General features: G+C 31.1%; 1 protein-coding gene across 2 annotated transcripts; it reads right to left on the bottom strand.

Annotated features, from left to right (window-relative positions):
* Positions 1-9388: 9388 nt before the first annotated feature.
* LOC123909539 (E3 ubiquitin-protein ligase SIRP1-like) lies at positions 9389-11873 on the bottom strand. 2 transcript variants are annotated; one of them, XM_045960385.1, is made up of 2 exons: positions 11689-11873; positions 9389-10838 (listed from the first exon to the last, which is right to left on the bottom strand). In XM_045960385.1, the coding sequence occupies exon 2, from the start codon at positions 10776-10778 to the stop codon at positions 9705-9707; it is 1074 nt and encodes a 357-aa protein (XP_045816341.1). In that variant the 5' UTR covers positions 10779-10838; positions 11689-11873; the 3' UTR covers positions 9389-9704. The 2 variants fall into 2 exon arrangements, with proteins under 2 accessions (XP_045816341.1, XP_045816342.1); XM_045960386.1 differs by lacking the exon at positions 11689-11873 and adding an exon at positions 11342-11514.
* Between the last annotated feature and the right edge of the window lie 675 nt (positions 11874-12548).

The following is a 12548-nucleotide window of genomic DNA, read 5'->3' as shown; positions in this document are numbered from 1 at the left end:
AGTGAAAGCATATTAATTTTTTTAAGTGTTGTTTAGATGAGATAATTTGAATCTCTTTCGGTTTAACGAGATATTAAGTTTAAATTCAGCTCTAAGAATGCAACACTGTTAGCATTTTTTGAGGAAGGGTTTTGCTGTCCACGGTAGTCTTATTCAATTTGAAGAATTTGTCTGTACAATTGGCGTGAAGGACATCAAATTTACGGAAAGTAAAAGGAAATTCTACACTCAACTGATTGAGTCTGTTTTTAATAGTAAACGATAACTTGTTTTTGAAGTCACTAATAATAGCTATGCAGCCTAAAGAATAAAAATCACGTCTTATTTTCGAGTTGCCAAAATAAATTATGAACAATCTTATTCTGTCAAAAACTAAACAAAAACTAGGCCAATTTGACATCCTCTCCTTCCCATTTTCTTTACATTTCTCTCTCCTTCCCCTCTCTCTCTCTCTCTCTCTCTCTCTCTCTCTCTCTCTCTATTTCTCTCTCTTCATTAGAAAATACAGTAATAAATAAACCAAGAGAGAGTGAAATTAAGAGAGATAGAGGGTAAGGAGAAAGATGTAGAGAAAATAGAAAGAGATGTTCCAATTTGGCCAAACCGACTTTTAAGTCACTTCTTTTTATATGGTTCATAACATATTCAATCGTTCATACTTCAGAGTATCACTGTTTAATCACGATTGACAGTTATAATTGTGGTCGCAATATAAAAGATTTTGAAGTCTCGCATCATAACTACAATTTCAACTGCATTGAGTCTATAATTGAGTTTGTTTAATGTTAAAATAACTTTGGCTAACATTATATATAGTCTACAATTTCAATTTGTAGTTATGCAGGAAGTGGTGTCAATTTCAGGAGAAATTTGTAGGTATGATGGATCCTTATTTATCCTTGTAAGTTGTACCATATATATATAGTTAGTTAGTTTGAGTTTTTGACTCTAATTATTTGTATAGGATATGTGATTTGGACTATATCAATTATCAAGCCATCAAAAGGTACATGGAAGATTGTGTTATGTTTCTCTAAAATAGGACAAAAATCAAATATGGAAGCAGCAAGAGCAGTGAATGCAACAGGGTTGATGTTTGTGGAACTTATGACAAGACAATTTACCTGATATGTTGATGTCATTCCTACAGTCCTTGTCAATTTGGAACAAGGGACTCGAATTAATTAAGAATTATCTTTATGAATTTCCAAGGTATTTATTTACAATCATATACCAAGCTCAATTACACCAGACATTCTCAAGCTATAAATCCTCAATTTGTTTAACAACACTTTCTTTATGTTGCAATAAAATGCATGTAAGGCCTAATTAATTTCTATAAAAGAAAACATTTGATATTTTAATTATCATTTTACAAAAATATCAACTTACTACTCATCGTTAGTTGGTCTAGTGGTGATTGACGCTGAACTTTGTTGGGAGGACCACAGTTCGATCCCCAACAACTACGATCTGGAGGGGGCTGAAACCACTTGATGCCAGAACTAACCCCCCGAACCAGATTAGGCTGTTCAGTGGGCCGGATCCTGATGGTGAAAACAAAAAAAAAAATATCAACTTACTTATACTTTAGTTTTGGATATTAAACAGCATATATTAGTGCTCCAGGAGTAAAAAATTTAGCAGCATGGCCTCACGTAACTCCTCCTTCATCATCATCCATTGATCAATGTTCTGTGAGCTGGAATTTTCAGCCAGGAACATCAATGACATGCCCTCATGTGGCAAATGTTGCAGCTCTTATCAAATCAGCTAATCCAAATTGGTCCCCTGCTGTTATTAGGCAAAAAACAAAATCACATGCAAATATTTATACATTATTAAGCCATGAAACTACACCACACACCTAAGAGTATTCATTATTCTGTAGGTCCTGATTTGTTTGTAAATTTTTAAATAGTTCTATGAAATAAAATAGTTTGTAATTAGATCTTAGAATTTATTAGTAATTTGCAATTAGGTCTTAAAACTGAAGAGCGTGTTAAGTAGTCCCACATTTTCGTGAACGGGTGTGTGTAAAGTTAGTTCATGAGAGTATGATTCATTTTGGAATTTGGAATATATCACTATAGGAGAAAAGCTTTTTCTAGGAAGGGATGTAAATAGGCATATATGGAGTGTGTTGAGAGGTTTTGGGGGCTCTCATAGGGATATGGACTCAAGGCAGTAAATGCGGAGGGTACATCTATTCTAAATTTTTCACCGGCTTTTGATCTTACTATAGCTAATATGTGCTTTAGAAAAGGAGAAGAAGATCTTATCGTATATAAGAGTGGATTGAACTTAGACTAAGAAAAAAGATTCAAATCATCGATAACCAATTTGGTTTTATGCCTCGGAGGTCAACCATAAAAGCGATCTACTTACTATGACATGTGATGAAGCAATATCAGACATATTAACGAGACTTGCACTTAGTTTTCATTGATTTGGAGAAGGCATATGATAAAGTGTCTAGAGAAATTTTGTGGATAGCCCTATAGAAGAAAGGGGTTAGGATTGTCTACATTCGAACCAAGGATATGTATGAGAGAGTTGAGATAACACCTATTGTAGAGAAGATAGCGGAAACTAGATTTAGGTGGTTTGAACATGTAGTTAAAAGACCGACATATTCTTTAGTAAGGAGAGTATATCACATTGTTTGTGGGTAGTCAATCACTGGAGATAAAGAAAGATGTAGAAAAACTATAAGAAAATCTATTAAAAAAGATGTAAAAATTAATGAGTTAGATAAAAATATAATAGTGTTATGAAATATAAGTAATAGTAATAATATATAAGTATAGAGGATAGAAGAAGAGAAAAGAGAGAAAGAATAGTGTATGTTATTCACCACTAGGATTAGGGTTACAATATAGTGATACATAGTATCTATATATAGGTAAATATATTGGGCCAATTACATGGGCCAGGACATCCACTAATAATATTCATAACACTCCCCCTTGGATGTCCATCGAGGATATGCCTCATTAAAACCTTTACTAGAAAAAACCCGGTGGGAAAAAAAATTCTAGTGAAGGAAAAAGAGTACAACATCCTTTGTGTTTGAACTGCCTCATTAAAAACCTTACCAGGAAAACCCAATGGGACAAAACCATGGTTAAGGGAAAAAGAGTGCAGAACACAATTATATCTCCTCCTCATGAAGACAATTATATATGAGACGAATAAGAGCAATTAATCTTCAATATAGTTGATCAGAAGCTTTACTTGATGATGACTTTGTAGAAAGACTTGATTCTTCTTCTTTAATATAATCTTCTCCGAATTAGCTGTTGATGCAGTATTATCTTCTTCAAATTTCTTGTATGTGTAGAATCACAAACTTCAACAAAACCACACTCTGAACTTTCTGAATGTAGTGTTAAAACTTCCACATAATCGGATGATATTGTTGTATCTCTAAGATACAAATTATATACTTGACTTTGCTCCAATATCTTTGAGTTTATTGATATCATCACATACATAATTAGCAAAATGCAATAGTGTTCTCAATTGAACTAAAATATGGTCCTTCAAGACCAATTCAAGTAAGTGATCATTTTCTTGAGACATGAAATGATCTTTGTTCACATCAAGTGACAATAAATTATATTTGTTAATATCAAATATATTTCATTTCAAACTTTTCTTTAATCAATAGATTTCAAGAACTCTTCGAGAGTTTATGTCATCATATAACAAATTCATTTCCAAAGTGACTTATTCATTTCATTAAGTCATCTCTTCGATAATTTGAAATGTATGTCTCGTGGAAATTAAATTCTTCATGGAGTTTTATATAATCCACGCTAACAAGTGACATATAAACATAGCGTAACACATTTTTCAAATAAATTGAATCTTCCATGTGTTAACAACCTTAATCAAGTAAGAGAAGAATTTTGATTTCAGTTCAGGTGAATATTTCTCTTCACAATCAATAGCAAACGTTTACCAATATGCTTGAATAAAAAAATCAAGCTTTTAATGTTTGTATTGCAACATTTTCTATTCACAAGAAAATTAATTCGTATCTCATCATGTTTTACATCTTCAGGTGTATGGACTGCTGGTCCAAAAATCTTCACTTTGCAAAGTGACTTTAATTACATAGCAATTGCGTTTTCATTTAGACAATCATTGTCTATAATTCTCAATAGAATTTATTTCATGATCCTCATTAACTCCTTTCACAAATAGCGCCATATTATATATAAAATATCGTCAACGTTGACTTCCTTTCGGTTCCATCATATTCCATTCGTGACATAATTTTCATTCATGACATAATTCGTCGAGATCTCTTTATTATCATAAATTTCAGGTACCTGAGAAGTTCTTCTGGAACTTATAACTCAATTATGTCAAATACTCTTTTGACAGTTTCATATCCTTACTTGGGTCATCTTTCTTTTTAGCTCATTTTCTTATTTGAGGATTTTTTTTCATTGGAACCGATTGATCTACCACGCTTCAGGGTGGTTAAAATTCATTTGCAATATAAGACTGTCCATCAGGGACATCCATTTTGATCGGAGCATTAGCAGCTGATAGTTGATTTCATAAACTTTGCAAATGATTTATCTTTTGAACTTCTTGTTCAAACTATTTTATATGAGGATCAATGTGAGATAGTAACATTAATTTATTTCAAGTGATTCATTTGAACTTCTGGTTCATATTTTTCAGCTGCTTATTCTCCCCCCTAATATTGGGAAAATTAATTCATCACTTGAAAATCAGCCTACAGGGCTGTAAATAATTCTCCAATTTTTGCCTCAAGATGATTTATAATAGATGGAGATTCATATCAAATACATTTTCCCAATATTCTTTAAAAACCGTTTAAATGCATTCTATTGGAGCAATTGCACATACACAACACATTCAAAAATGCTTATATGGGAATCATGTTTATAAACAAAGTTCAAATTGTAAATTAGGGGAGAACTTATAATAACTTGTTGGTTTGATGCGAATCAATATCTCACGTACATGTTTGAATGTTCCCAAAATATAAATTAGAAGTTATGATCTCATAAGTATCGGTCATGTAATTAACTTTAGACGTCTAAAGAATGGATCTTCAAGTCCATTTTTTTCTTGTATAAACATACTACCGGATGTTTCATAGTAATTTCAATTGACATACGATACTTATCAAATATTTTCTAAGAATTTAGAAAATGAGATCTTAACAAAACTATTTGAGAAAATAAACTCACAAACTTCTGGTTGTGAGTAAACATGCATGTGACCAATTTAGTTGATGCATCAATTCAAGTCACAAAGTGTCTAAATGATCCATATTCTCAAATTATCAATTTCTTTTGGGAGCTAGTAACACATAAAAATTATTGGAATGAAGGAACTTCAGGCCCTTCAATACATATCTATAGATTTTTTATTTTCGCATCATAATAAATTCGGGATGACCCAACCGGTATTGCCAACAATAAATTTAATATGATTTGTAAACTTCTGGTTTACAATAATTTGTGCTTCAATTGCATTATTATATATAAAAGTGTAGTATAAACTTCTGGTTTATAACTTTTTCATTACACTTAATTTATCCAAAATATGTATAGTAATATATAGAGATATCCAACATCTCTTCATTTCTTGTTTCCATATTGATATTCATATATTAATGACAAGAAGATTATACTTATGCAATCAATTATTCTGCAAATCAACATCTCCCTTATTACTGGGCTGAATTGTTACTATTGTCATTTATGTCCGTTTAAAAACGTTTCATCATATATTAGCAAGTGAGTGCCCTTACCAATCATTGGTACATTTATATAAATGAGCTCCAGGCAAACTTCAGGTTGCCACTCGAATTCTTCCTTGCAAATGGAGCCAATAAACTTTGATGACTTTACAAGTCATCTCAAATAGCCACAAATCAACGGCAAACCAATATATAATAATAAAAAAAAACCTCTAATAATAAATCAATGCAAGGATAATTTAATATTCAATTGTCTTAATAGTTCCTCAAAATAATAATTTCAATAACAGTTTGCAAGTGAGCATTCTAATAACAACAAGACAATATAAAATTTACAAAATATTTACAAATATTCATATAAATAACATTTGGTGTAATAATTATCGTAAAAAAACATTTGGTGTAATTATTAACAAAATTGAGCCTAAAATAAATTTCCAAATAGAACACTTTAACAAAATAATTAACATTAGTGGTACAACTTTTAAAGTAAAAGAGAGTTTATCATATAATATTTTAGGCTCAAATCGTGAGATTATATAGTTTAAAATTATATATGATTCTCAATTCTCACATTCAATCAACACCAAATATTTAAAAATTTCACAAAATAAATTCAAATCCCATAAACCAAGGATATGATATTAATATTAAACAAATATTCTTGAATTGAATATATATATAAAAAATATTCCGGGTATAAATTATAATTAAATTTATTTCCAAAAGAAAAAAGATATGATTAAGGTATGAATTATAATTTTATTTCCAAAAGAAAAAAATATCAATTAAATTGATTTATTATGGAAGAAAAATATTTTCTTAATAAGACACAATTCATACCTTAAGCATTGTAGTAGCTGAATTAATTCATAATAACACATAGTACAAAGTTATCGTATAAAATAAAATGAATAAAGTATTAAGTCATGCACACCTTTTATTTTAGTAACTTTCAAACTTAGTATAAGAAAGTAACAGGAAACATCATAATTGTCAAATATAATGTAAATAAATAATCCATTAATTCATGATTTAAAAAGGTTAATATTAATAGGTAGTATCACAATTACAAAAATTTGGCTAATAGAAATCACAAAAGAAATTAAACGATATGATATTTCAATTGATATTTGAAAATTTGTCAAATCAACTAGTTTTATTTTCAAAACAAATCATTTAATTTCAAATGAATCAATCATAATACTTCATTAACCGATAATGTAATAAATTGAAAACAATAAAAGAAAGAAATAAAAGACATTCAATTGTTTTCAATGAGATTGATTGACCAAATTAACATATGAATGACATTTTTTTTTTTTTGACGGTACATATGAATGACATATGAATGTATTAGTAGTGTACTAAATTATTGAATTCTTTTGGAATTCACACGGAATAATCTTGAGTTCTTCATGAACTACCCTTTTGAATTCTTAGGAATTCATAGAGAATAATATGAGTTCTTCAGGAACTATGCTTTTGAATTCTTCAGGAATTGACATAGAATAATGTTGAGTTCTTCAAGAACTATGCTTTTGAATTCTTCGGGAATTCATAAATTAAATCTGTAAGGCCGTAAAAACGGTGCGATTCATGCTACATGCTTTTGTGAAATTTACTTAGCAATTGAATTTTACAATTTTATCAATTGAGTTCTTCAGGAACTATATAATAAATCACTATCAATTTACAATCCTTCAAGGATGTATGAATATTGAATTCATCTAGAATTCATTGAAGAGAAAAAGAAGTTGTTTTATTAGTTCTTCAGGAACTATATAACACATAAAAATATTTTTTGATGTGCAATCCATTAGGGATGCATGGTGATAAATGGTGATATTTCGTAAGTTCTCCAGGAACAAAATTAATTTTTTTCTAAGTTCTTCGGGAACTAAGATTATGAATTCTTCGGGAATTCATGTATTAAATGTCTAAGTTCTTCAGGAACTAAGAATAGGTTCTTTAGGAACCAAGATTATGAATTCTTCGGGAATTCATGTATTAACTTTCTAGGTTCTTCAGGAACCAAGATTATGAATTCTTAAATATGTTTATGTTCTTTTGGATGATCGAAGTGTCGATGTTTCACCATACAAGTGTCGGTCACGAAGCATAATGATGCTTCACCAGACTATTGTCGGTCACGAAACTCAAACAATATCAAACATCCAAGATACATATTATAAATAAATAAATAATTGATCAACATTTTATGTAATATTAATGATCAAAGTGTTATGCTTCACCATACAAATGTCGGATATCACGAAGCGTAAACAACATTGAATCAATTAAATACATAAAGGAATGATGCTTATTTATTTATTTATTTAATTTTAATTATTATTATTTGATCTTTATAAGTATACAAGGTTCAAACGATTCATAATCATATAATAATCAAAAATAAAAACTACTTGTGATTTCATAAAAATAGAATAAGAATTGCGTACCTCAGTTGGTAAGCTCGTGCTGATAACGTGTTATGAAATATAAGTAATAGTAATAATATATAAGTATAGAGGATAGAAGAAGAGAAAAGAGAGAAAGAATAGTGTATGTTATTCACCACTAGGATTAGGGTTACAATATAGTGATACATAGTATCTATATATAGGTAAACATATTGGGCCAATTACATGGGCCAGGACATCCACTAATAATATTCATAACAAATAGAACATTAGTATAAAATTCAACCAAAAAAAAAAAAGAACATTAGTATAAAACTATTCGATCCGTATAACCAATCCCGCTTGGCCATTGTTGTTGTTGTACATAAATCTAACTAAATATTTCTTACTAAGTAATCAAACCTTGATTGAATGTAATCTTTAATAGTAGTATATATGCTGCATAATGTTGTGTGCACACTCAATGAACATCTGAACAATTGAACCAAATAGGAAAAAAGTAGGTCCTTGTGAGACCCCACACACATATATAATTATATATATGTGCAATCATGAATAATACAATTCTAACTGCTGCTCAGCTTTTGTAGGCACATAGTATAGTATTTTAATTTTGATATGTTCTTTTACAAACAGCAAGTACGTCTATGAGCACAATCATAGAGAGTATTATTGCATTTGCTGGTAGATCAATGAAAGTAACTGACCCCTTTGACATGGGTGCTGGCCACATTAAACCAATTGATTACACTATTTTCCTATGCAAACTAGGCTTCACAAAACATGTAAAAAGGACTGTTAATCTTCCCTCTCAAGAAGCAAGCTGCAATCACTTAGCAACTACAATAACCAATGACATTCTTAATCACCCATCAATCACACTCTCAAACCTCAACTCCACACAGTAATCATCAAAAGGACTGTTAATTGATCAAAACAACAAATGTGATATAATATTTTGTTAGAATCTGAACTGAGTGGAACTGAGGTTGTGGTATGGCCCAAGATTTTGATATATTCACACGGTTTAAACAAGAAAATTCATTATGTGACCTTTAAGCAGAAAAAGGAATCCCAAGGGAGGTTTGATTTTGGAGAGATTATTTGGTCAGATGGATTCCATTATGTTAAGAACATTTTGGCTATGCGTGTTAATACTCCATCTGTTTCTACTCATACTAGTTAATACAAAGTTTCATGCACACCAATATAATTCAGAAGTCATGAATCATGACCAAGAAAATTACTTTTACAAGTAGAGAATTTGAAAACAATGCTTAATATATATATACCAGTGTAGAAATTCATAAGACGGGAAAATAAAACAACCAACGATATATATACACAAACCAAGTTGGGTGGTAAAAGTTGAAGGAAATATAACAACACTGGTGCATGAAATTTAGCAAAAACAAAGTCAGGTAAAAAAATCATAACCGATAATGTCAACGTTGCGTCTTTTAATCGGTAGTTTTCTCTGTACAAAAGCAAGGCAGCACGTGAATAGTACAATGGATATGCAAGAATACTCAGTTTCTTTCTGATTGAGTACCATTTCCATTTGAACTGGAACTAGAAGCTGATGAAGAAAATAATCCATTGAAAGGCCACGGAAACGAGAATCTTCTACCCCCATTTGGACTTCTCCCTTCACTATCTCCTTCAGCATCGGCATTGGCATGTCCGATATTTGCATCGTCCCTTTGATTTCTGCGATTCCTTGACACATCAGAATCTTGCTTAGGTTCATCCACTCGCAATTGAGACCTGCAAACTGGACAAGAACTATGAAGCTCCAGCCAGGGCAGGATACAAGCACTATGAAACCTATGTTTACATGGCATCTCTTTAGCTTCAGAACCAACTTCAAAATCATCCAAACAGACAGAACATTGCAAATTCTCATTGATCTTCACAGTAGGTAGAGCTTCAACGGCTTCCTTCGGTGCAGGTGGAGTTCCATATCTATTAGGGTCATTCTCTGACAAATGTTGCAACAATAGATCCAAACCAGGCCCTACAAAATAGTCACCTAGAGACCCAATGGGGTTCGGATTATCATTTTGATCCCGGTTTGAATCATAGGAACCTTGAACTATAATAGTCTGATTAAAAGGGTTAATCAAGATTACATGCTCTCTTTCTCTTTCCCTAACATGGTCATCACTGTCAGTAGTATTCTCTTGTGGTTCAGATGTCAATCCAGCTCTTATGCCTTGGAGCAATTGTTGAATGGTAGCTGAGCTTCTTCTCCTCCTTCGAAGGATGGACTCAAGCTCTCGATCATAATGTCCAACACCACTATTTTCATCATCACGATTACCACTATCATAGTCTTCTTCAAGCTCTATACGTCTCATTCTTCTACGAAGCCGCGGATTACCCATCATGCCTAGCAAGATAGGTGCCCAAAGGGAAGGAGAACGATCCGGTCCAAAATCAGGTTCTGGTATATTTGGCAAGTCACTAATACCAGTGGCACTGCTCATTTCTTCAACAAATCCACCTTGACAAACTGGGCATTTCATCTCCATTCCCATTATGGGACTAACTATTTGAGAACAAGCATGACACCAATATCTTGCTGCCATTGTTTCATCCATAATGTTCGCTTTAGAATGCGTCCTCCAAAGATCACAGATACTTTATTTACTCCTAGATTCCTGAAACATCAAGCCAATACAACATCAAATCAAAATCGAAAACACAGAATATTAAGGATTTACACAATTAAAACTATATGGTTTAAACCCCAAAATCTTCATTGTTCAGGCAAAAACTACGACAAAAAAATTCCCAAACCATGAATTGAAAATTTCTAATCACCAAACCAATAATACCTAATTCATCCAGAAATGATCAAATATCACACCATTACCCAAAACAAACATGATTTCATTGCTTTAACAATCATATTAACAAGAGAGCAAAAAAACTAATTTAATTAATTCGCTATTAACAAGTATAATAATCAATCTTCCAACATCCATTCCAGACATTTAAGAAATAATATCACAAATCATCAAAGAGAGAGAAAACCAAAAACCTAAAAACCCAAAACCCCCAAAAAAACCTAAAAACCTAAAACCACCATAGATCAAATCATCAGAAAGAATATCAAAGGAATTCATGAAAAATAAATAAAAAAACAAGCAATAATCATCACCTTTAATAAACGAAGATCGAAATAGCAACAACAATTTGTTCAGCAAAGGGTTTAAGAAACACGACGAACACCAAAAAATTAAAATAACGCGAATCGGTTTATAAAAAAAAAAATGAAAAAGAAGGATCTAGAAGCGTTGATTATAGTTGATAAAACGCAATCACGTCACGCGCCGAAAAATTAGATCGGAGGAAAATTCAAGCGCGTAGTAAACAAGATGATCGAATTTGACACGCAAAGAGAAAGAATTATTATTATTAAATAAATAGAAGAAAAAATAATAATATTGTTGTAATGTAACGTAGAAATTGTGAATTATAGAGAATGAATGAAAATTGAAAACTTACCAAGGAAGATTAACGAAGAAGCGTTGTGGAGTTCATGAATTGGTGATGGTGGAAGGGTTTGTTGAGCGTAACGGAAAGATGATGAAGAACAAGAAAATGGAATTTGGGGAAAAGTGTCACAATTTTTGATCCTAACGATCGTCCAATCCTAACCGCGTATTTCCCTGTTTTCTTTTCTTCTTATTATTATATTTTTACTATTTTCAAATAGTAAAAAGTTACATTTCATTTTTAAAAGGCAAGTCTAGTTCGAAAACATTATTTGAATTTAATTTATATGCATTTTCAAGGTAAAGATATTTTACACATGTATTTAATAATATACCAATATATTATGTATGATATTTAAAAATATATAATGTGTCATATTTATTAAATGATGTGGTAACACATCATTGGATGCATGTGCAGAAATTTTTTACACACATTGTATACAAATTAAACTCAAATTATGTTACCAAATTCAAATTAAATCCCTAAATTTGGTCTTAGTGGTGGGAGATTAAAATAATATGCATTTGTTTTTGGGTTCAATTAATTGTAATAAAAAAAACTTAAAAATAAGTTTTTAGAGATTAGAATAAAATGGTCTATTGATGGGATTAAAAGTTGAAGAAAATAAGTTTATTGAATTTTTATTAATTCTAATGAGGTTCATAAAGGTACAGGAAATGACAAAGTTTCGTTAAGGTCACGTGGAAAGAATAATTCGACTTCAAGGGTTTGTTTTTCTGATTTATGGTTAAAGATAACTAACACGACTAGAATATATGAGACATGATCAGAGAGATGTGTGATATAAAGTATCATAAAAAGGTTATGAACACATGAGAATTGGGGATAATGCGAAACATGAGGCC

The sequence above is a fragment of the Trifolium pratense genome, linkage group LG2, assembly GCF_020283565.1.
Source record: "Trifolium pratense cultivar HEN17-A07 linkage group LG2, ARS_RC_1.1, whole genome shotgun sequence".
NCBI classification, from domain to species: domain Eukaryota; kingdom Viridiplantae; phylum Streptophyta; class Magnoliopsida; order Fabales; family Fabaceae; genus Trifolium; species Trifolium pratense.
This window is presented reverse-complemented; position numbering and strand designations above follow the sequence as displayed.

Bases quoted from the DNA above. Each gene is read 5' to 3' on its own strand.
- LOC123909539 (XM_045960385.1), bottom strand. From the start codon at position 10,778: ATGGATGAAACAATGGCAGCAAGATATTGGTGTCATGCTTGTTCTCAA.